This window comes from Neofelis nebulosa, chromosome 6 (genome assembly GCF_028018385.1).
Source record: "Neofelis nebulosa isolate mNeoNeb1 chromosome 6, mNeoNeb1.pri, whole genome shotgun sequence".
Taxonomy (NCBI): Eukaryota; Metazoa; Chordata; class Mammalia; order Carnivora; family Felidae; genus Neofelis; species Neofelis nebulosa.
The window spans coordinates 120,540,104-120,566,634 of NC_080787.1; the positions used below are offsets into that span (position 1 = coordinate 120,540,104).

The window sequence follows — 26,531 nt, forward strand, 5'->3', positions numbered from 1 at the left end:
TTGACATTTGAGCTAGGATTTAAAAGGTGAGATAAATGCTCACATACAAAGGTTTTCAGAGATGGAAGGCCAGAGCCCTCAGACAAAGCGTAATTTGGAAACTTCACCTATAGCTGAGGCAGAAAACAGATAAACACAGGTTTTGTTAAACATTAAAATATTGGTGGTTATGATGAGCCCTACATTCCATGTGCAGAGAAAACCCAAAGCCTTCCCCAAGATTTCTTCAAATTCACAGATGGCTAACAATCTCTTGGTCAAATTTGATGGCAAGCTTCAGCGTCTGCAGTTAATTTATTGACTTGCTATTCTGCCTGGGCTCTTTTTTTTTTTTTTCATAAATCTGGATCAAACTGGACCAGAAAATTAGCCACTTCCCCAATTTCCAACAACTCCTCCCATCCCTTCAACAGACAGTGTAATGCAATCTTTATAAGACTTGGATGATTAGAGAAGGTTTCATCATTGTAAAACATACAGCTTCAATTAAACCTTTGACATCTTTGTCCTTAAAACCTCTTCAGCCACCTGATCACTGTGGTTTTTACTGGCCAATTCACTCCGTCTTCCGCTGAACTGTTTCATGTTGTGCCTTTCTTCTCACTTCTCCCTTTCAGGGACAAAAACAAGCACTTTGTTTTATTTTGCAGGACAATTCAGCTTCTTTTTCTCTTAAAATCTGCTCTAAACCCACCTTTGCACATCCCAACCCATCAAGGTTCTCAGAACAATACGTTTTTCACATAATAGACACTACCCTTCATTGGAGGCAACTGTGATTACAAATAGCATTTATTTCTTAATAAATAGAAGACATGCATAAAATTTCTGTAGTTCTTCTCTAATACTCCATGCAGTTGATATTTTCTAGGTCTGTTCATATTGAATGGCTTTGTTTCTAAGAGGCATGTCTTAAATACTTCCTAAAAGATTAAATCAATGAATCAAATATAGGAAATTATACAAAAAACTTACTTGGATGAACTGGAAAAACCTAGTTATGTCCCAGAATCTTCTCTTTCAAAATCATGCTTACAGTTCCTTTCTTTATTAAAAAAAAAAAATGGAAACAGTAATCTTAGAGCAGCCTAGTAAAATCTTACTGAATAATCATTGAAATGCTTGACCTAATCCAACAGGAAGACTTCCAATAGAACCATGCATTGCTATGGGATTCTTTGAGCCAATCTCCGTGTGTGTTCATCCATTTAATTATTCAACAACTATGTATTAAACTTCCCTGCGTGCCAGACACCTTGGTAGGCACAGTAATAAAACTGCCCTCACAGAATTTACATGCTAGGAGGGAAGACAACCAAGAAAATAAGCAATAACTTTAAAGTGTTACATGATACGATGGTGGAAATATAGGCCATAGGAGAGTCTGGAACTTATTATAATTGACGAATATCTGAATTGAGATCTAAACCATTGCATTGTACAAACTTGAATCAACAATCCCTAAACTCTAATCCACATTTTTTTTTTTAATCTTCATTTTACAGTTGATGGGTTCAAAGTGGGATTGGACCTTCTTGTAGAATTTGAATTCCGCACAACTAGAACCACTGGAGTTCTTCTAGGAATCAGCAGCCAGAAAATGGATGGAATGGGTGTCGAAATGATTGATGAAAAGGTGAGTGTCAGCTGTCTACCTATTTCTGATTTCCTCATGATATTGTTGTTCATATGGAGAACATCTACATTGTGAAGCCTTGCTGTATTCTTTGTTGGGAGAAAGCTAGATTGTATCTTTCCATCTATCTAGATTATCTCTAATGTGTGTTTTCAACACACTTATTCTGTAGACCAGTGTAAGCTTTAAGTGTGCTAATTCTACAGTAAGCCAATTGTGTTGACACATATGGGCCAAATAGTTTTAGATCTCAAGCTCTTACTTGTTGCTAAAAGTACACTGATATCCTCTTTGTGAATACACTGTATGTAAAACTGTAGATTCCAATGGGAAAAAGAGGAGGGGGCCTGGATTGTCTAAAATCAGTGTTTGCCTCTTATACCACAGTAGGCACATCTCAGAAGTCAAGATGGCCAACTGACACATCAGTTTCTCAATTTCTATTTAAAAATCATCTAGATACCATTTCAAAAAAGTACTGATTTATACTGAATTTCAATCAACATAATCTATTTTGCCAATTTGCTTACAATGGATAAGCTAATTCCAAACACCTCTCCCGTCCCTCCCTGCCTATGAACAGCAACCTGCCGCAAGATGACCTGTGTATATACTTTGTACTGCAGGCAGCAGGTAAAGAGAGGCAGGCAGAGCAAGGAGTCGCCCAAGTTTTCTGTCCGGCTCTTAAATAGGACTCATGCTTCACCCCTGTTCATATGTCCACTTGTATACTGCTGCTGCCTCCCAAGAAGAAAGACCACAGTGTGACCTCAAGACTCTCCCTCCTATCTTCAAACCATCCTCAAAGGCAATAAAGCAAAAAGATCCAGGAGTACAGAGGCAGGAAAGGGGGAACAGACAAGCAACAACTCATGGCTTTGCCAGATTTTCAAGCACGTTCGCTACATCTTGTTGGAGTTCGCTTCATTTCATCGCCTGCTTTTAACCAGTTACTATCAACTTGTCAGAGTATCAAGTTCCATTACAATGTATGTGTATTTCTCACCAAGTCCTGCTCTTACAAACTCCACCCAATAGAGTAAAACCTTAAGGTTTTGTTTTGTTTTGTTTTTACATCCCTGTTCAGTTTACAAACTTTTCACCTATTGCAGTTTTTCATCTTTTTAAAAACCCCGTGTCTTTTCTTTTACCTTGTCAAACGTGTTGCAAGACTGACTGTTTTCAGTGTTTCAATATGTTTCTTTTCTTCCTCAGCTTCAAAAGAATTCTGTCATCTCAAATTTCAGGGACTGTTCCATGTTACTGAAAACAGGTTTTTCTCATTTAGACATGAACTTCCAATCTAAGTTCTACATTGTTAAGAATTTAACTGGCCTTCTGGCTGAAAGTCTCTGGCACCTGTGACATGAAGCTTGCCCAAAAAAGTAATTTATGTTATTCGCAATCCTGCATATAAAATGGAATCCATGAAGGAAAAAAAAAGAATACATACAATTAAAACCTCAAAAGCTTACATTTTGCAAAACCAATAATCCTCTAAAATGAATTTGTAAATCAAATTAATGAATTACTCTAAACATCTTTTAAGAAATTTTATAAAGGTTCACTAAGAACTCTCATACTCTATAAAGATCTGTGGTAGAATTTGTCCCTGTGTATATGAGGTTCTTTTTTATTTTTTATCACTTAGACTCATATATCACATTTTCTGAAAGCAGAATTATTACTCGTCTCACACATCTTGCTCCAAAGAACATATTTTGTGATTCCTGGTCATTAAATCTGTGTTTTAATTTCTGTCAAGATTTTTTTTTAATTTTTAAAATGCCTCAGATATGTTCATTTCTATTCCAGCCGATGCCTTTTTCCTAGAGACATAACAATTTTTGCTATGCAAACCATCATGAAACGTTTCTAATGAAACCATCTGTGACTGTTCAATTTCCTATTTTCTAGCTTATGTTTCATGTGGACAATGGTGCCGGCCGATTCACTGCTGTCTATGATGCTGGGATCCCTGGGCATTTGTGTGATGGACAATGGCATAAAGTCACAGCCAACAAGATCAAACACCGCATTGAGCTGACGGTAGATGGGAACCAGGTGGTAGCCCAGAGCCCCAACCAGGCATCTACATCAGCTGATACAAATGACCCCGTGTTTGTTGGAGGATTCCCAGGTGAGCCTTATCTACCCCAGCAAGAATTTGTTAGTGGATTTAAAATATTTATATATTTCTATAAATATGTCCAAGAACGTGTGCTTAAGTATACTTCCTAGCTTTAGAATCTACTCCCATAAATAACACCTGAAATTTCCAGTGTGTAAAATGAGCATATTACTTATATAAGCCACATGGGGCTGAACTTTACATGATAGCCCCCAAAGTTTCATTCATGAGGAGATGGGGGCTAGAGGAGATGAATTTGCTTATAAAAGATATGAGGCATTTAACAGTCAGAGTTGGTGTTCTTTCTGATTTTTTGAAAATCAATATACCAGAGGAATCATAAATTGTTATGGAACTTATTTCCTCAAGTTCTGGAAATCATTGGGTTAAACACAGCTAATTTCCCCCTTAGGTTATTATAGCATTTATATTACAAAGAAATCTAAGCAATAAATCTGCATTCAAAACCCCTGTCCAGCACATTAAGTAGAGCACATAAACCACAGAGTTACCTAAAGTGCCCATAAACAAGAGTGCCCAACTTGATGAGAAATAGCCCAACCACCTCTTTTTAAATACTATAATAACACAGACTCTTGGAATGGTCTTTCAGCGTGTTGGCAAGAGAAACTGCCATTCCCATGTAAAGTTCCTCTGCTTAATAAAACAAGCAAAATATATATTCAGCAGTGGTTAATGGAGGGAAAGATTTAGGAGAAATGGGGACCAATTCAGAGCTCCTTTTTCCAAAGTTGCTTCTGGGTTTGAAAAGGGCCTACCTCTGCTTCAATCGGGATACCCTCCAAGGTACTTTGAAGGAGATAATGTATTTCTCCACTTAGAGTCTATGAAATGGGATCCTAGTTAGCACTTACTAGGCCTACTGAAAGAATGGAGTGTCTCCTCAACAAAGAAAATACTTTGTGTGAGTTTTCAACCTACTTAACCTTTCGGGATGTATTTTTACAATGAAGAAAGTAATAAAGTCACCATTGAAAGCCCATATCCTAATTCAGTAAAATATTTGATCAATTGATTTGTTTCACTAAATAAAATTCCATAATATATCAGAGTTGTAAACTCATTCATTCCAAACCAAACTCTTTGCTATCTTAAAATGTACAATTCTCCAAATTTCAGCGTACATAACCATAGAAACTTTACAAGTTTAGCTGTTAGCGAAGCTAAGCACAAAATCACTAACTTTGCTTAAAAAACAGGCTTCCAATTTAATCTCAAGCTAACAGCTGACTAAAACAGGGCCTTAAAAAACTTTCAGCAAAGATGGCAGAGAGGACTCTAAGCTCACCTCATCCAACAGATACAACTAGATAACACATGTTATCATTATAAATAATCCAGAAATGAACTGAAAAGACTGGAAGAAAAAATTCCACAACAAAATGTAGAGAAGAGGCCACAGGGAAGAAGGTAGGAAGGGCAGAGACTCCATGAGAAGTTAAAGGACCACAGGCCCTTGGTGGAAGTGAGGAAGCCACGGGTATGCAGAGGGGAGAGAAACAGAGTCACACTGGGGAGTCTACATGGGGAAGGCAATTCCGGGAACGTCTGGCTTTGAAAACAGGAGGGGCCAAATTTTGTGAGCTTTTACAGCCAGCAAGACTTAAAGCCTGGAACCTTAAAAATCAACAGACTTCTCTCTGGGAGAGCCAGAAGGGTGGTAAGAGACTGAGTCCCCACCCTTCAAGAGACAGCACAAAGAACAGCCCACAGAGATAACAGCAGAGCGGTGGCAGTTTGAAAAACACCTGGGGCATAAGGGAGGGGAGTTATTTACTGTCCCAGAGGGACAGAGATTGCTGGGAGGCTCCCCCAGGAATAAAGAAGCCAGAAAGCACCATTTCCCTCCCCTGCCCCCCAGCACAAACACACAGCCACCTGCAGGAACTGTTCCCTACTTAACTTGCTTAGACCAAGCCCCACCCCCTCCAGCCCAGCCTGCTTGGATGTTGGCGCTGTGGATCCCCTCCCTCAGAAAACCGGGCTCAAACCTCGCTAATACTGCATCTCCCTACCTCATGTTTTACAGGGCCTCTGTTCCATCTCCCAGAGAGGGCAGGCACCTTGCTAAAACTAGGCACCTTGCTCATGTGCGTTTTGTGGATTGGCCTGGTCACAGCAGCAGAGACATGTTCTCTCAGGGCAGATGACCAGCTAGACCTTATTAAAAGTGCGTGCCTACCCACTACTTTCAAGGGCATTAGACTTAGCTGACTTTCCTAACACACAGAAACAGACAAAATGAGGAGACAGAGGAAAATGTCCTAAATGAAAGAACAAGACAAAATTACAGCAAGAGACCGAAGTGAAACATAAATAAGTCATATCCATAAAAGAGAATTTGAAGTAATTATCATAAAGATACAGCACTTGAAAAAAAGAGTGGAGAACATGTTGAGACCCTTAACAAAGAGAGAAAAAACAAAATCAGAGGTGAAGAATACAATAATTGAAATTAAGAATACACTAGATAGAATAAATAGCAAATTAGAGGAAGCAGAAGAACAAATCAGCAACCTGGAGAACAGAGTAATGGCAAGTAATCAACCTGAGCAGGTGACAGGAAAAAATAGGCAAAATGACAATAGACGTAGAGAACTCAGTGACTCCGTCAAAAGTAATGGCATTCACGTTATAGGGATCCCAGAAGAAGAAGAGAGAGAAAAGGGGGCAGAGCATTTACTTGAAGACTGAATAACTGAAAACTTCTCAAACCTGGGGAAGGAAACAGAAAGTCAGATCCAGGAGGCACAAAAATCCCCCAACAAAATGAACACAAGGAGGTCCACACCAAAACACATAGTAATTAAAATGACAAAAAGCACGAAAGCAGCAAAAATCAGTGTATCTGTAAAAAATACCAGTCAATGGACTCATAAAATAAAAGGATGTAAAGTATGACACCATATACCTAAAATGTAGTTTTTTTGGGGGGTGTGGGGCGGGGAGAGGTAAAAAAATTGGTTTAAACTTAAGCGACCATCAATTTAATACAAACTGCCATAGGCAGATGATGTTATATACGAACCTACTGGTAACCCCAAATCAAAAACCAGTAACAAATAATGCAAAATATTAAGAGAAAGGAATCCAGTGTATCACTAAGGAAAGCCAACTTGAGAGAAGAGAGCAAGAGAAGAAAGGAACAGAGAAGCTCTACAAAAGCAACCACAAAAAAAATAACAAAATGGCAATAAATTCATGCCTATCAATACATACTTTGAATGTAAATGGACTACATGCTCCATTCAAAAGACATAGGCTATCTGAATGGTTAAAAAAGCAAAACCCATCTATATTCTGGCTACAAGAGACTCTTTTGAGACCAACAGACATCTGCAGATTGAAAGTGGGGGATGGAGAAATATTTATCATGCAAATAGACATGAAAAGTATTGCCAGGGTGGCAATACTTACATCAGGGAAAATAGACTTTGAAACAAAGACTTTAACAAGAGGCAAAAAAGGACACTACATAATAATAAAGGGAAAAATCCAACAAAATGATGTAACAGTGGTGAATATCTATGCACCCAATATGGAAGCACCCAAATAACAAAAATTTAAAAAGCTAACAAGTATAAAGAAACTAATAGTACAGTAACACCCCTTTTTAACACCCCATTTTCATCAATAGACAGATTATCCAAACAGAAAATCAATAAGGAAAGGGTGGCTTTGAATGACATACTGGACCAGAGGCATTTAACAGATAGATCCAGAACATTCCATCTTAAAACAGCAGAATACCATTTTTTTAAGTGCACATGGAACATTCGCCACAGTATGTCACATATTAGGCCACAAAACAAGTCTCAACAAATTTAAAAAGGTCACAGACATACTTTTCTGACCCAAATACAATGGAACTAGGAATCAACCACAAGAAAAAATTTGGAAAAAACACAAATACATGGAGATTAAATAATACGCTACTAAACAATAAATTTGTCAACCAAGAAATCAAATAAAAAATTTTAAAAATACATGGTAACAAATGAAAACTCAATGGTCCAAAATCTTTGGGATGCAGCAAGTTGGTTGTGAGAGGGAAGTTTACAACAATACAGGCCTACATCAAAAAGCAAAAAAACAAAACAAAACAAAAAACTCAAACAATGTAACCTTACACCTAAAGAAACTAGAAAAAGAACAACAAACCTAAAAACAGCAGAAGAAATAATAGAAATTAACACAAAAATAAATGAAATAGAAACAACAAACCAAAAAAAAAAAAAAAAGATCAATGAAAGCAGGAGCTAGTTCTTTGAAAAGATCAACGAAATTGATAAACATCTAGCTAGACTCAAAGAAAAAAAAGGGAGAGAGAACTCAAAGCCAGAAATGAAAGAGGAGAAATAACCCACACCACACAAATACCAAGGATTATAAAATAATACTAAGATTATATGAAAACAAATTGGATAACCTAGAGGAAATGGATAAATTCCTAGAAACATATAACCTCCCAAAAGTGAGTCAGGAAGAAAGAGAAAATTTGAACAGACCAATTACTAGAAATGAAATTGAATCAATAATCAAAAAACTCCCAACAAACACAAGTCCAGGACCAGATAGCTTCACAAGTGAAGTCTACCAAATATTTAAAGAAGAATCAATACACGGTCTTCTCAAACTTGAAAAACAGAAGAGGAAGGAAAGCTTCCAATTTAATTCTATGAGGCCAGCATTACCAAAACCAGAATAAGATTCTACAAAAGAGAGAAAAAACTACAGGCCAGTATATCTGATGAAATTAGATGCAAAAATTCTCAACAAAATACTAGCAAACTGAATCCAAGAATACATTTTTAAAAATCATTCACCACGATCAAGTAGGAAGGGGTAAAAACTATATGATCATTTCAACAGATGCAGAAAAAGCATTTGACAAAGTACAATATTCATTCATGATGAAAAGCCTCAACAAAGTAGGTTTAGAGGAACATACCACAAAAGTAGGTTCATAGAGACCATGTATGAAAACCCCACAGTTAACATCGTACTCAATGGTGAAAAACTGAGAGATTTTCCACTAAGGTCAAAAACAAGACTAAATTGTCCACTCTCATTACTTTTCTTCAATATAGTACTGGAAGTCCTAGCCATTGCAATTAGATTTGAAAAAAAAAAAAAAAAAAAAGAATAAAATTCATCCAAATTGGTAAGGAAGAAGTAAAATTTTCACTATTTGATGACATGATACCTATATATAGAAAACCCTAAATTTCACCAAAAAAAAAAAAAAAAGAAAGAAAAAAAAATCCTACTATAACTGATAAAGGAATTCAGTAAGGTTGCAATACAAAATCAATGTACAGATATCTGTTGCATTTCGATACACAATTAATGAGCAGCAGAAAGAGAAATTAAGAAAACAACCCCATGTACAAGCACCAAGAAAATATATACCTAGGAATAAACATAACCAAGGAGGAGAAAGACCTATACTCTGAAAACTATAAAACACTGATGAAAGAAATTGAAGATGACACAAACAAATGGACATTCCATGCTCATGGATTGGAAGGTCAAGTAGTGTTAAAACGTCCATACTACCCAAAGCAATCATCAGATTGAAACAATCCCTATCAAAATGCTAACTGCATTTTCCACAGAACTAGAACAAACAATCCTAATTTTTTTTTTTAAAAAAAGATTTTATTTGTCAGTAATCTCCACACCCAGTGTGGGGCTCAGACTCACAACCCTGAGATCAAGAGTCACATGCCCCACCAGCCACTGCAACAATCCTAAAATTTGTGTCAAAGCATAAAAGACTCCAAATAGCCAAAACAATCTTAAAAAAGAAACACGAAACTGGAGGTATCACAATTTCAGATTTCAAGTAATATTACAAACCTGTAATAATCAAACCAGTATGCTACTGGCACAGAAACATGTAGAAAATAGAACAGAATAGAAAGCCTAGAAATAAACCCACAATTCATATTTGACAAAAGAGGCAAGAATATGCAGTAGCAAAAAGTCTCTTCAACAAATAGTATTAAGAAAACTGGGCAGCTACATGCAAAAGAGTCAAACTGGACCACTTTCTTACACCATGCACACACGCAAAAAAAAAAAAAAAAAACTCAAAATGGACTAAGGACTTAAATATAAGATCTGAAACGTTAAAATCCTAGAAGAGAGCACAGACAGTAATTTCTCTGACATGGGCCATAACAACATCTTTCTAGATGTGTCTCCTGAGGCAAAGGAAACAACAGCAAAAATAAACTATTATGATTACATCAAAATAAAAAGCTTCTGCACAGCAAAGGAAACAACCAACAGAACTAAAAGACAGCCTACTGAATGGGAGAAGGTATTTGCAAATGATATATCTGATACAAAGTTAGTATTTAAAATATATAAAGAACCAATATAACTCAACACCCAAAAATCAAATAATCCAATAAAAAATGGGCAGAAGACATGAACAGACATTTCTCTAAACAAGACATACAGATGGCCAACAGACACATGAAAAGATGCTTAATATCACTCATCACCAGGGTAATGCAAATCAAAACCACAATGAGATATCACCTCACACTGTCAGAATGGCTAAAATTAAAAAACAAGAAACAACAAGAGTTGGAGAAGATGTGAAATAAAAGGAACCTTTGTGTACTGTTGGTGGGAATGCAGACTGGTGTGGCCACTGAAAAAGTATGAAGGTTCTTCAAAAAATTAAAAATGGAATTACCTTATGATCCAATAATCACACTACTGGGTATATACTCAAACACAAAATATACTAATTTGAAGGGATATATGCACCCCTATGTTTATTGCAGCATTATTTACAATAGCCAAACTATGGAAGCAGGTAAATGGCTATCAATAGATGAATAAAGAAGATGTGGTATGTATGTGTGTATATGTGTATATACACACACATATACACACATACATACAATGGAATATTATTCAGCCATAAAAAGAATAAAATCCTGTCATTTGCAACAGATAGATCAGACGGTATAATGCTAAGTGAAATGAGCCAGTGAGAGAAAGACAAATAGCATATGATTTCACTTATATGTGGAATTTAAGAAATAAAACAAATGAACAAAGGGGGGAAAAGAAAGAAAGACAAACCAAAAAACAAAAACCAAAAACCAGAAATACCGATTGTTAACTATAGAGAGCAGATGGTTCCCAGAGAGGAGGTGGGTGGAAGGATGGATGAAGCAGGTAAACGGGACTGAGAGCACACCTGTCTTGATGAGCGCTGAGTTGTAGATGGAATTCTTGAATCACTGTATTTTACACCTGAAAATAATGCAATACAGTGTGTTAATTACACTGGAATTAAACTTTAAAAATACCTTTAACATGGAAGCCACATTTAAAAACTGAGTCTTTTTTGCTTTCTTTTTCAGATGGCCTCAATCAGTTTGGCCTGACAACCAACATTAGGTTCCGAGGTTGCATCCGATCTCTGAGGCTCACGAAAGGCACAGGCAAGCCACTGGAGGTCAATTTTGCCAAGGCCCTGGAACTATGGGGCGTTCAACCTGTATCATGCCCAGCCAACTAATAGGTTTAACTCCAAGAAAGGCCCTTCAAAATAAGTATATCAAGTAAAAGAAATATATCTTACCTATATATGTTATTAAAACTAATTTGTGCATGTATATTGAATTATTTCTGTACTCATGGTGCTGATTCAGAGCCCAGACCGACTTTAAATTCAACTTAAGTCCATGAATATTAAACCAATTATTTCATTCTAAATAATTGCTTGTTTTGTGTGATTTTAAAGATGAAAGGCAACTGACCATAAATTATTGAATTTGCAACATGCCTTGAAGTCATCTCAAGAAAAGCTGAGATGTAATTTGTGAATGCAACTTTTTGATTGTTTTTATTAACTCCTATTAAAACTTTTTTCATCCTTTTCCATGTACATCATCTTTGGCTTTCTGTTCAGGCCACTGAAAACAACAATGGATTTGGCATGTTTGGGAGGAAATCAGCTCCTTACTCCCTATGTTTGAGAAAGCATTAGCAAATCATTTCCCTGATGTAGGTTTATTATTAGAGAGTTTAACTAGCCATATGAATGAATACTTTTTTTGTGCTGAGCATGTATTTAGAGAGTATAGATCAGATTCTGGCAAGAGAGCTTAATTACTTGATTTTCTTGTTTGATAATGATTTATAGGCTTTGGGGAGACACCAGAACCAAGCTCCAGAATGACAATTAAGCACACATTTGATACTATATTACTGAGACTATGGGCTCCTTAAATTTTCAGTGAATATCACTGTATACATAATCACAGAGGAATAATGCTGAAATGCATTTTTATTTACCAGGAAACAATAAACCAGAAACTTAATAGAAGTACATTGCTGAGTCTTTTTGAGTGATAATTTAACAAATTAATTTCCTTAAAAAAAAGTCTGTGTTTAGTTCTTCTTTTATCTACTCTTTCAATCATCTTCAAAGGGGTCTTTGAGAAGACTGACCTAGATTTTATTCATCAATTTAAGAAGGAAGTGTTTCATTTGCCATCTTCAGTAGAAATAGTTGTAGTCTAATAACGCCGAACATGTAAAAGAACAGACTTCCTTCACATGGTAATTTTAACAAAAGAAAAATAATCCTTTTTGACAGTGCTATCCACAAGGGGAAAGAAGGTGCTGTTTCTAATCAAGGAGATGGCTAATACACTCAGCATTTCACCATTAGCCAGTTGCTTGATATCATTTGCCTATACAACCTCATTCTAGATCAAGCAATCTCAATCATGGATCCATTTTGGAATTTCTGGGGAAGCTTGATTTAGTCTAGGATGTAGCCTGGGCATGAATATTTTTAAAAAGCTTCCCAGGCAACTCTAAAGTTCCATCAGGAATGAGAACCACTGTTCTAAAGAGAGAAAGTATCCACTATGTCATAGAGTTGTAGAGTCCTCTAACAATCTATTGTTGTTGACTTTGTCTTGGCCATTTCCTCACAAATAAAAAAAAAATAATATTAAATCAAGTTAATGCCTTTTGAGGCATCTTTAAGTCATAAAACTCTCTGAGAACCAATGTGTTTTAAAAATGAGGATGTTCCTTCTCCACTGAACACTGACAAGATTTGTGCTTACCTGGAAAATAAGTGAATAAACAGAAATAAAGATGCTAAGTTCCTAAATTAAAAGTTAATGCCTTTCTTTCCTGAAGCCTCAACAGAAAGAAATATAACAAATTTGAAAGCAAAGGTACTCAGTTAATAATCCTATCAGAGTCAAGTCCTGTTGAGGTCGATTTGTAGGTGAATGCCTTAGAATGGTAGAATTGGAAGGGCCCTTTGAAATCAATAAGTACAGTGATTCTCATCTCTTGCTAGACATTAAAATTGCCTTGGGTACATATAAAAAGAAAAGATTCTTATAGCTGTATATCACCCCAGACGTTAGTCTCTGAGTAAGGCCCTGGCAGTGGCATTTTCTAAACATCTCCAGTTGATTCTAATGTGTGACTAAGGCTGAGAACTTGGGTTTCTACTGCCTCCCTATTTTATGGGGGAGGAACTGGAACAAACGCAGAGAGAGTTGATGTGTGCTTCAAGCCCCACATTAGTTAAGTTTTCCAAAATATTCCCAAGAAAGGTGACCTGGACCCAAGCAGAATTCACTGAATCAGGTATTGGCTAAATTTGTCCCAGACAAAATCCATATTCAAAAGTGGATTATGAATTTGTATGGACAAAACTTGTCCAAATTCTAAGATGAGAAATAAGGAAATTTTATGAACAGGAAAAGTTTCTCTGGCATATTTTAATTCTCTACCTCAATAATCAGATTTTTATCCCAAAGCAAAACATTTCCTTCACCCAACCTTAATCCCCTCAATAATTTCCTCACCTCCTTCCACCCACAGCAATCATGAAGAAGACAGAATACTTTTCATTTATTTTTCAAACACCCACTCCTACCAGGTTGTCAACCTTCTTTAAGAAGGTGCTTTGCACTTCAGAAGAAAAACATTTATGAAGGGAGTTTTATTGAAGTTACCATGGTGAGCACAGCTGACAATGGAATATAAGAAACTGAGCAGATTTCAGACCCAAAGCACTAGAACACTGGCAAAGTTTCAATTAGTGGTTTTAAAAATCATAACTATTTTCTCCTTCTTTGATTTAGCCTATTGTCTCCAACTACAGAATTCTTCTAGATTTTCTGCTTAACAGAGGAAAAGACTACTTTGACAAATTAAAAATCTCAATTTTATGTGAAATATTTACTGAATTATTAGGGAATATAATTGGTATCTACAATTATTATGGAAACAAAATACAATAGCTTTCCCAAGTACAGAGCATAGTCTTTCACTACCACTTGCAAAAGATATGACTTCCTGCTAATGCAGGACTGCAAAAGCATTTTTCAATGTCTTTTAATCTCTGTTGAATCAAGAGAGAAATACAAACCTGTTGTACTATACTCATCTGCTTGACTGAAATTAGTACATACTTCAGACCCAATGAGCACTTGAAGGGAAAGGATCTCCCAGGCTGTGCCTGAAATTCTCTTGTTTGGAATCTTGATATGCAGGTTAGTGACTCAAGCTCACTCTTGGGCATTTGTGCCAGAAACCTAAGTGACATGAAATGTGTGCCCATTGTCAAAATGAGAGTGTTATGACATGAACTGTGCTCCCCCCCTCTTCCAAATTCATGTGTTGAAGTTTTAGCCCCCAATACCTTAAAATGTGCTGTACTTGCAGAAGGGGATTTAAAAGAGGTAATTAAGGAAAAATGAAGTCATGTGGGTGAGCCCTAATCCAACATGACAGATGTCCTTATAAGAAAGGGGTAAGACACAGAGAAAAGACCTTGTGAAGACACAGAGAGAAGATGGCCATCTACCAGCCCAGGAGAGAGGCCTCTAGAGGAAACCAACCCTGCCAACATCTTGAAATCTAGTCTCCAGCATCGTGAGAAAATAAATCTCCACTGTGTAAGCCACCTAGTCTGTGGTACGTTGCTATGGAAGTCCCAGCAAAATAACGCAGAGCCTTTCTGCATAAATACACAAATACATACACACATAGAACATCAACATATTTCAGATTCCTTTAGAGTGACATGTACTTCAGAGAAATCCATTATTTTGAACAGTGGCCATTATCACTTACATAAATGAACACAAAAAATTGAGACTAAAAAAATGAAAGAATATTCACAACATACTTAAAGCGAGGAAGTTGTTTTTATATGTGCTTGGGGATATTAGGAATAGCTACATAGTAATTATAAATCAAAGAAATAGTGTTCTTCTTAATACCACCACTTACTGAACCTTTCAGCAGAATGGACTCTCTGGAGAGCTTTCCTGGTTTGTATTTTCATGTTTGGAGAACTACTAATTTATCCTTGGACAAATCAAAGTCCTGCTTTATTTGGGAAGGTTGTCTCTCTGGAGCTCAGCCCTCTTCAGGGACATACCTAATAATATAAAATGTGATAGCATGGGAGGTGGTGAAGAGTAATTAGATTCTGATATATTTTGAAGATAGATTAGTGTTTCTATCAAAGTGAGAGTGTTATGACATAAACTGTGCTCCCCTTCTCCGAATTCACGTGTTGATTTTTAGCCCCCAACCTTAAAATGTGAGTGAAGGGGATCAAAAGAGGTAATTAAGGCAAAATGAAGATGGCCTATGGAGTATGAGAAAATAAAGTACTGATAACTTCTAAGCATCTGAAAGAATAGAGTAGGCATTATTTGGAGATGGGGGGTTGTAGTCAAAGTGGGGCTTTTACAGATAGGAAAACCAGGTCATTGGTTTTAGATATTAATTTTAAACTTATCCATTAGATACTTAAGACCACTGTACCATAGGCAATTGGATAATGAGTCTGGAGTTATAAGTGTAAATATGGGAATCATCAGAACATTGATGTTATTTGTAGCCACAAGACTGATGAGATCACCAAGGGAGTGAGTGTAGTTAGAGGACTATGGACACACCAAAATTAAGAGTATTAGCGTATGGATATCAAAAAAAAAATTCAAAATTTAGACAAAAGAAATCACTGGGTGTTCTTTCAGTGCAGTACTGGGTTTGAGTTTCTGTTGACTGTCCTATTTTATAACTCTATAATGTCAAAGGTATCTTGTAGATTTTCATCACGTAGAAATATAAATAAATTTTGTCTGGTTGAAGGTAACAATTTTTTATCGAACTGAGAAATCTTATCTTAATATTCCTTTATGTATATGTCTGTGTGTGTATAGATTCTCAAATGCTCTTTAGACCAGTTCATCATCTTATTTCTTCCCTCATTGAGTTAAATAAAATCTTTGACGTGTATTCACAACATATTTGCCTGCGAGTCATAAATATTTAACCTTTTGAAAACTATACTTTAGCAGGGCAGAAGGCAACGAACGAGGAGGAATGAATCTGATCAGCTTAAATCAAAACCAAAAGCCAAGTCACACAATGAGTTCATTTATGAATGAATTTTCTCAATTCCCTAAGCGTTATGTTTTCATTGCCGCATTTCTTGTGAAGTAAATATTATTTTAGAAATTTAAAATAATGTTAAGATGAAAAAAAGCTTAAGAATTACAGCTTTTTATTTCACTTTTTCTTGGTAATTTCTCTCCCCGGCTACTCCAGCCTCCACTTTTACACACAACACACACACACACACACACACACACACACACAGTCTTAGGGATGTGGTAATGTTGAAACTGGGAGATTGTGGCCAAATAAACTATTGACTTTTAAATTCCTTTACAGAAGTGTGGTCTAAACTTTTGACACTCAAACTCTTGTGTATAACATCTAATCATAAAGACATGCATACACTCTTTTAATCATTTTGTTACTTATGAAATACATAAGTCAAAGACTTAAAAACAATTAGATCCACATATTAAGATTTTGTATAATTATATAATATTTCCTAATAAAGCCATTATCTTACATATAACAGAAATCCAATTGACTGCTAAAACACACAAAAGACATATCTGAATAGATTGACCAAATTTGGAGAGTATATTTTGGATTGGCTTACTTGAAATGCATAGAAGCTATGCAGCATACACAGAATTCATCAGAAGTACCCTGATGGGCACTTCAGAGAAATGGGCAATCATCCCTAAAACTGGAATATCAACATTAGAGACTGCTGACTGCAGATGGAGAAAGACATGCCATACATACTAAGACAGGATGACCAGGAAAAACACACAAGATCAAGTATGAGCCCCAAAACAAAATTCACGGAAAAGATACTACAAATTTTAGGTGACAATGTTTCATTGAGATGTATTTTGCATCCAAAACTCTATAGAGTATGTTCCACGGTTAAAACTGTCAGAATTTATTTAATTAAGTAAGTGACAGTTCATGAGTCTTCTCAGAGGTGTAGAATAAGCCAGCCAAACTTTTTCTATATTAACAGATAGAGATGGGAGAGAGAGAGAGAGAGAGAGAGAGAGAAATAGATTGTTACTTTTCTCATTTTAAAGGCAATGCTTACTTTTAAAAAATAAAAAATAAAAGCAATGCCCACTTTAAATATATAATAAAAGCAAATTTATTGATAAGTTCTTTTTATTTGATCCTAATATATAGAATTTATATTAATATTTTGATTAAAATTTTAGCAATGTGTTGTAGCATCAAAAATGAATCAAAACTATATAATATGATGTTAGCAATTTTTATACAACAAATAAAAGTGGTTCATTTTAATATTTTTCATTTTTTATTTCTCAATGACAATTAAAAGGGGAATTTTCCACTACTATATGCAGGCACTTCTCAAAACTAACGTATTGTTACTGTGAATAATTTAGTGCATTAAATAAATACTTAACTGGATATAATTTAACAATTTATTTTATCTTATAAATTGGTTTCTAGGGGCACCTGGGTGGCTCAGTAGGTTGAGTGTCTGACTCTTGATTTTGGCTCAGGTCATGATCCCTGGGTTGTGGGACCAAGCCCCATGTTGAGATCTGTGCTGAGCATGGAGCCTGCTTAAGATTCATTCATTCATTCATTCATTCATTCATTCTCTTTCTCTCTCCCCACACCCCTCTCCCCTGCTCACTCTCTCTAAAATAAAAAAATTGGGGCGCCTGGGTGGCTCAGTCGGTTGAGCGTCCGACTTCAGCTCAGGTCATGATCTCGCGATTCGTAAGTTCGAGCCCCACGTCGGGCTCTGGGCTGATGGCTCAGAGCCTGGAGCCTGCTTCTGATCCTGTGTCTCCCTCTCTCTCTGCTCCTCCCCTGCTCATACTCTGTCTCCCTCTCAAAAATAAGTAAAAATTTTTTAAAAATTAAAAAAAAAAACAATTGATTTCTAATGTATTAGAGATAATTATGATGCATCATATACAATTTTTTATTATCATATACAATTTCTTAAATTAAGGATCTGATGAGGAAAATTTGCAGAAATTAACTTTAAAACAATGTCAAGGTGCCCAGCATCCCTCTGTTGGGTAGTAAACCTACTGAATAACTTAAAACTTGATGTAGGGATTATCAGAAACAATAATATGAGGGAGAGGGGGAAGAAAGGGGATTAATAAGGATTTTTTCAGGGAGACTGGAATAACAAACTTATTTAAAAATTACATAATAATCCAAATAATATTGGTTTAAACCAATGTAATGCATATAATTCAACTGAATTCCTAAACTATGCTAGAATATTATATTTAAAAGTATAGATTAATAGTTTTCCAAATGTGATTGTTCTGACTCTACCAAGTACCATTGGGTTCAAGTGTGTCCAGAAGCTCATCTCGGAAAAAGTGCAGTAATTATAAAGCAGAGTAATGGGAGAACAAAGTTCTTGAATGAATAATTGAACAGAAATACAACAGGAACTTGAGGACACAAGATCCAGACATTGAAATCAAAAGAGTCCTCTTTGAATTAAAGCATTGCCAAAATCCCTCTTCCTTAAAAGACTATGAAGAGTAGAACTGCTATCAAAAGAAAAAGAAAGAGAAAGAGAAAGAACTATTTATTTAAATCAACCTTTCAATTAAGAATAAATTATTTCCATGCTCATGGATTGGGAGAAATAATATTGTCAAAATGTCTATACTAAACAAAGCAACTTACAGATTTAATGCAATCCCTATGAAATTACCAGCAGCATTTTTCATAGAACTAGAATAAACAACTCTAAAATTTACTGTATGGAACCACAAAAGGCCTTGAATAGCCAAGGCAATCTTGACAAAGAAGAATAAAGCTGAAGGTATCACAAACCCAGATTTCAAGATATACCTACAAAGCTGTAGTAATCAAAACAATGTGGTAGCAGCACAAAAATAGACATAGATCAATAGAGAATAGAAAACCCAGAAATAAATTCACCCTTTTATGGTCAATTAATCTATGACAAAGGAGGCAAGAATATACATGGGGAAAAGATAATCTCTTGTTAATGGTGCTGGGAAAACTGGACAGCTACATGCAAAAGAATCAAACATGACCATTTTTTTACACCATACATAAAAATAAAACTCAAATTTTATTAATGATCTAAAGATAGGACCTAGGGGCGCCTGGGTGGCGCAGTCGGTTAGGCGTCCGACTTCAGCCAGGTCACGATCTCGCGGTCCGTGAGTTCGAGCCCCGCGTCGGGCTCTGGGCTGATGGCTCGGAGCCTGGAGCCTGTTTCCGATTCTGTGTCTCCCTCTCTCTCTGCCCCTCCCCCGTTCATGCTCTGTCTGTCTCTCTCTGTCCCAAAAAAAATAAATAAAAAACGTTGGAAAAAAAAAAAAAATTAAAGATAGGACCTGAAACCATAAAACCCCTAGAAGAAAACATAAGCAGTAATTTCTTTGACATCGGCAACATTTTTCTAGATATGTTTCCCCAGGTAAGGGAAACAAAAGCCAAAAACTACTGGGACTACACCAAAATAAAAAGCTTTTGTACACTGGAGGAAACCATCAAGAAAACAAAAAGTCAACCTACTGAATGGGAGAAGATATTTGCAGATGATATATCCAATAAGGGGTTACTATCCAAAATATATGAAGAACTTCTACAACTCAACCCCCAAATACAAACACAAATAACCCAATTAAAAAATGGGCAAGGAACCCGAATAGACACTCTTCCAAAAAAGACATACAGATGGCAAACAGACACTCGAGAAGATGCTCAACATTAGTAATCGTCAGGGAAATCAAAATCAAAATCACAATATCACTTTACATTTATCAGAATGGCTATAATCAAAAAGGCAGAAATAACAAGTGTTGGCAAGGATGTGGAGAAAAAGGAATTCTTGTGCACTGTTGTTGGCGAGAATGTAAATTGGTGCAGCCACTGTGGAAAATAGTATGGAAGTTCCTCGAAAAATTAAAATAGAACTACCATCCAATAATTCCACTACTGAGTACTTACCCAAAGTTTTTTTTTCGGCAAACACTAATTAGAAAAGATATACGCACTTCTATATTTACTGCAGCAGTATTTACAATAGCCAAGATATTCAAGCAGCCTGAGTGTCCATCAATAGAGGAATGGATAAAGAAGATGTGCGATAGATGGATAGATGGATGGGTGGATGGATGGATAGATAGATAGATAGATAGATAGATAGATAGATAGATAGATATGGCAGAATATTAACTCAGCCATAAAATAGAATGAGATCTTCCCATCGGTGACAACATGGATGGACCTAGAGGGTATTATGTTAAGTGAAGTAAGTCAGAGAAAGACAAATACTATGTGATTTCATTGTGTGTAGAATCTAAAAAACAAAACAAATGAATAAACAAACAAAAAGCAGAAACAGATCCATAAATGCAGAGAACAAACTCATGGTTGTCAGAGAGGAGGAGGGTGGTGGGATGGGCAAAATCGGTAAAGGGGAGTGGGAGATACAAGCTTCTACTTACGGAATGACTAAGTCATGGAGTCATGGGGATATAAGGCACAGCATAGAGAATGTAGCCAATGGTATTGTAATAGCATTGTATGGTGACAGACGGTAGCTACAGCTGCGGAGAACACAGAGAGTTGTCAAATCGTGTTGTATACCTGACGCTAATGTAACATGTATCAGCTCTACTTTTCTAAAAAAGAAAAGTTAAAGAATAAGTTATTTCTTCGCATCCATTTCTAAAAACCACATTGAGACAAACTAAATGAAAGTTTATGCAACAATTTTAAAAGCTCATACATAATAAAATAGTAGGAAAAATCATATACACTATTTTGCGTAGGTTTTTAATATCCTTTTGAGCATAAGAGAAAAGTACACTTAATGAATTTATTGAGCTGTAAAAGACATTTATTGAGCTGTAAAAGCTGCATTTCCTTTGGGGACCTATCCCTTCCACTATTCTTACATCAGAAATGGGTGCTGACAATTCAATCAGTAAATCCCATCCCATCCTCTGACCTACAGTGACTGGCATAATAAGGGATCCAATTAGAACCAATGAGTTTTCTGTGAGGCCTGTTCAAAAGGATACACCCCTCTTCTAAGCTAATGCATAGTGTGCATAAAGATATGACAGCTGGGATGGTTGAGTCCAGTTTGCTTCTAATTGGGAGAGCCCAGGTCTGCCAAGAGACCTCAGGATGGGACCCAAGGATAAAGCTGATATTGCAAAAGGCAGGGTGGAGAAGTCGTATCTTCACTGAGTTAACTTCAGCTGAATGCTGTTATAATTCTGGCCTATTCAGTTACGTGCACGAAGAAAATTTTTTCTTTTTTTTTTTTTATTGTTAAAGCCAATATTAGAGTTTTCTCTTGCTTGGAACATTCAATTCTTACTGACAAACATGCTAAATACATGTTATCCTATATACACTCTCCAAGTTAATCCTCTCAACAGCCCTCCTGGGAGCACTGTTGCCATTCCCGTTTTAGATATGAAAAAACAAAGGCGTTAAACAATTGAGTTCCCCAGAGTCACTCAGCCAGGAAGTCCTGGAACCATGAATTTAAAATTGAAAACATTTACATTAGGGTCAATACCTTCTGCAAGAAAAGTCCTGTATTATTATTTTTCTTACACTTATATTATTTTTTTAAGATAATTTATTGTCAAGCTAGCTAACATACAGTGGATGCAGTGTGCTCTTGGCTTTGGGAGTAGATTCCCATGACTCATCACTTACATACAACACCCAGTGCTCATCCCAACAAGTGCCTGCCTCAATGCCCATCACCCACTTTCCCCTCTCTCCGCCCTCACCTCCCCCCCCATCAATCCTCAGTTTGTTCTCTGTATTTAAGAGTCTCTTGTGACTTGCCTCACTTTCTGTTTGAAACTATTTTTTCACCCTTCCCTTCCCCCATGGTCTTCTGTTAAGTTTTTCAAATTCCACATATGAGTGAAAACATATGTTATCTTTCTCTGCCTGATTTATTTCACTTAGCATAATACCCTCCAGTTCCATCCACATTGCTGCAAAGATTTCATTCTTTCTCATTGCCAAGTAGTATTCCATCGTATATATAAACCACATCTTCTTTATCCATTCATCAGTTGATGGACATTTGGGCTCTTTCCATAATTTGGCTATTGTTGATAGTGCTGCTATAAACATTGGGGTACATGTGCCCCTATGAATCAGCGCTCCTCTATCCTTTGGATAAATTCATACTAGTGCTATTTCTGAGTCATAGGGCAGTTCTATTATTTTGAGGAACCTCCATACTGTTTTCCAGAGCAGCTGCACCAGTTTGCATTCCCACCAACAGTGCAAGAGGGTTCCCGTTACTCCACATCCTCACCAACATCTGTTGTTTCCGGAGATGTTAATTTGAGCCACTCTGACCGGTGTGAGGTGATATCTCAATGTGGTTTTGATTTGTATTTCCCTGATAATGAGTGACATTGAGCATCATTTCACGTGTCTGTTGACCATCTGGATGTCTTCTTTGGACTAGTGTCTATTCATGTCTTCTTCCCATTTCTTCACTGGATCGTTTTTTGGATGTTGAGTTTGCTAAGTGACACTTATATTATTTTTAATAAACGGAATTTGCAGATTAAGTTTAAGAAGCAGTTCTTATGAACCCAGTGCCTTTCTCATGGAGTGAAAGGTAAAGCTACCATTCTTGACCTTTCTTTCCACAACTATTTTTAAGTCCTAGAATATACAGTCACTGTTGAGATGAGAAACATGTATCTTATCCAGCTTTCTTTAGTGTATTAAGACCATCAAAGCAACGTAAGAGTATTTATTATCATATCAGGGTTTTTCATGGAACCCAAGGAAAGAACAGAAGACTGGCCTCATAAGGACATGTGGTCAAGAACTGACAACCATCCGGTTCTCCCACAGCTATTCCACAGTCACCTCTGTTTTCTACCATGTTGCTTCTCCAGTCTTCTCTCTCCAGATGGGATCCCCTGCTATGACTGTATGTAAAGAGACAATTTCCAATTACAAAGTTATTTTCAAGGAACCCACAGAGAAGGACTAGCTGTTCTCTATCCAAATTTAAAATGCCTAAAAAGAAAGAATGATTGGCTGGGCATGAGTTGAATGTGGACCTCTTGTGATAAAATCAATATGGCCATGGGAAGAATCAGGTAGTACAAACATACCTGAATAGTAACACTCCCTAGTGGCCCAGAGGTGGGAGCAGTCCTGAAGAGTAGGATTACACAGAAACCAAAAAAGTCTGTCCTACTATAACACAGAAGATGAAATGAGAAAAAGTACTAAATTTCGGGGGCATAAAAGTTCAGGAGAGAATAGGCTCTGTGGGGCCATGAGGAGAGGATTTGAATCTTTGGTGGGACTTTAAGATACTGACTCTTATCCCATTTCTGGTCACCAACTACTATTTTGCATCCAATCTGTGTGGGGTTTTTTTCCCCCACACCAGCAAGCAATTCCCAGTCACAAGCTGGCTGTACTACAATTTAGTGCAATTTTGTCATTGTCAACCTGGAGATGGCGTCAGATCCCACAGGTTAAGGGCTCAGTCCTTAAATAGCTACCTGTTCCTCCAACTTCAGATGCCAATCACAAGCCCAGAGTGTCACCTGTGCTTCCAACCAACTGGCTATAGATCAAAGATTCCAACGACCCTCTCCTTGGGTTTGGTTAATTTGCTAGAGTTACTCAGAGAATTCAGAGAGACATTTTTGCTTACTAGATTACTGGTTTATTATAAAAAGATGTAACTCAGGAATATCTAGATGGAAGAGATGCCTAAGGCAAAGTACAGTGAAAAGTTGTGGAGCTTCTATGTGTGTTCTAAGCAGGCCACTCTCCTCAATCTTCAAGTCATCACCAACCTGGAAGCTCTCTGAACATGTCAATTATATACACATGATTGATTGAACCATCAGTCTTTGGTTGAGTGATCCAACCTCCAGCCCCTTACTCCTTCCAGGAAGTCCACAGATGACGACAGTGGGGGACTGAAAGTTCTAATCTTCTAATCACATGGTTGGGTCTCCTGGCAAACAACCCTCATCCTCAGGTTACCTAGAAGTTTTCCAAAACTCACCTCATTAACATAATAAAAGACACCTTACTGTTCTTATCTCTTAGGAAACTCCAGTGGTTTTAGTTCTGTGCCAGAAATTGGAGAAGACCAAATATATATATATATTTTTATTACAAATCACAATATTATAGATTTGAACTTGGCTATAGGGATTTGGGAAGGAGGAGGAAAGATAACACTAATAGGAAAACCTGAGGTCTGTATCATATTTTAATAAAATATTTATCAACAGAAACATACATTGAAAACAAATGAAATGACATGTTGAAACTAGAGCTTTTTTGATACTCCCAAAGAGATTTTGAGAATTATGTGGTGTCTCTTAGAACCCTTCCAAAAAGACAGCCGATAAATGAATTTCTAAAGTAGGGACTGGTTTTGAAATGAAAGTTTTATCTCCGCAACTTAAAAATATTTTGTCATTGATTAAATGATAATGAGTTTTTTAAATCCTTCTCCTTTCTGTTCCTGCCACTAAACAACCTCATCTGCCTGATAAATCAATCTAAATTGCTCCCTAATTTAAAGGTCTAGTGTCTACTCAAAATGTTTGGTGTGTTTATTGCAGTCCACATAGTGCAAATATGAAAAGAAATCTAATTTTCTTAATGGAAGGGCTATAATTGACTCAATCTAATGTATTTCTGAAAGATTAATAAAGCTACCTTTCTTCATGGCAATAAGACAGACATTAAATAAAAATGTCTCTCAAGAGTGAATGGTAATCCCAGTGACCTCTTATTATCTGCAAACCCTTTATAAACTCCCACAAGTGGAATATGGTCACTGGATTCACAGTCATCTCTACTGAACTAGACTGTTTTCCCACTGAAATGGAATAAAAATTGTAAAACTTACATAATGACCTTTATTTATGCTCTCTAAATCAAACATCTCAGAAGAATTTTCAAATTATAAAATGAGATACTAATATTCATAGCATGATAAATTATAAAATGCTTCTACTTTTTTTTTAACTCTGTCTTCTCCCCTTTCTTTTGCCTTTCCACTATGTCACTTTTTTTTTATTTTTTTAATGTTTATTTATTTTTGAGTGAGAGACAGAGTGTGAGCAGGGGAGGGGCAGAGAGGGAGGGAGACACAGAATCCAAAGCAGGCTCCCGGCTCTGTACTGACAGCTCAAAGCCAGATGTGGGGCTGGAATCCACAAACTGTGAGATCATGACCCGAGCTGAAGTCAGAGGATTAACCTACTGAGCCACCCAGGAGCCCTGTGTCACTTTCTTGTTTAAAAAAAAAAAAAAAAAAATCTTGGAGTGCCTGGGTGACTCAGTTGGTTAAGCATCCAATTCTTATTCAAAATCAAGATCAGGTCATAATCTTGTGGTTCGTGGGTTCAAGCCCCGTGTTGGGCTCTGCGCTGACAGTGCAGAGCGTGCTTGGGATTCTGTCTCCCTCTCTCTTTGCCCCTTCCACACGCGCACTCTTTCTCTCAAAATAAACGTTAAAAAAATAATATCTTGATGAATGCCAGATTAAGATCAATAAATATGGCTATTAAAAATAAGGAAAACAAATGAACAACAAAAGAGACAAAAAAACCAGACTCATAAAGGACAAACTGATGGTTACCAGATGGGAAGTAGGGGAAATGGGTAAAACAGATGAAGGGTATTACGAATATACTTATAGTGATGAGCACTGAGTAATGTACAGAATTGTTGAATCACTATGTTGTACACTTGCAACTAATATGACATTGTATGTTAATTATTCTGGAATTAAATAAAAGTTTGTTACTCCTCTTTAATCCAGCACCTAATACTGAATGCCTCTTTTATGTAATGCATTGGCTAGGTGCTGGAGACACTATGTTGAACAAGACAAGGGGAATCCTTTGTCTTTTCCATTCTTGGGGGAGAGACAGAGAGGTAGAGCAGTAAAATAAACAAATAGACCTCGCAATAAGTGCTTAAAAGGAATCAAAGGAACAAAACCAGAGAGAAACAATGGAAACCAACTTTAGAATAGGTATTCAGGGAAGGTTCTTTTGAGCAGGTGATCCTTATAATGACACCTAAAAATGAGAAGAGATGGTTCTGTGAAACATATGTGCATGTGTGTAAAAGAGGTAGGGCATCATGTTGGAAGACAGTCCAAGCAGGAACAGAAAGTACAAAGACCCTGAGTCAGGTTAGATGGGATGGGAAACATATCAGTGCAGCCAGAGGATAGCAAGTCAGTAGAAGGGTAGTATGAACTAAGTTTGGACAGAGTGGCAGAGCCAC

General features: G+C 36.7%; 1 protein-coding gene across 3 annotated transcripts in view; it reads left to right on the forward strand.

Moving 5' to 3' along the window:
• The window catches only part of LAMA2 (laminin subunit alpha 2), a 619,529-nt gene extending 603,408 nt beyond the window's left edge, over positions 1-16,121 (forward strand). For all 3 annotated transcript variants that reach the window (XM_058735217.1, XM_058735218.1, XM_058735219.1), the window contains 3 exons: positions 1,506-1,636; positions 3,554-3,776; positions 11,180-16,121. In XM_058735217.1, the coding sequence (XP_058591200.1) occupies positions 1,506-1,636; positions 3,554-3,776; positions 11,180-11,337 (512 nt within the window). In that variant the 3' untranslated portion in view covers positions 11,338-16,121. The remainder of the gene's footprint in view (positions 1-1,505; positions 1,637-3,553; positions 3,777-11,179) is intronic.
• Positions 16,122-26,531: the final 10,410 nt, after the last annotated feature.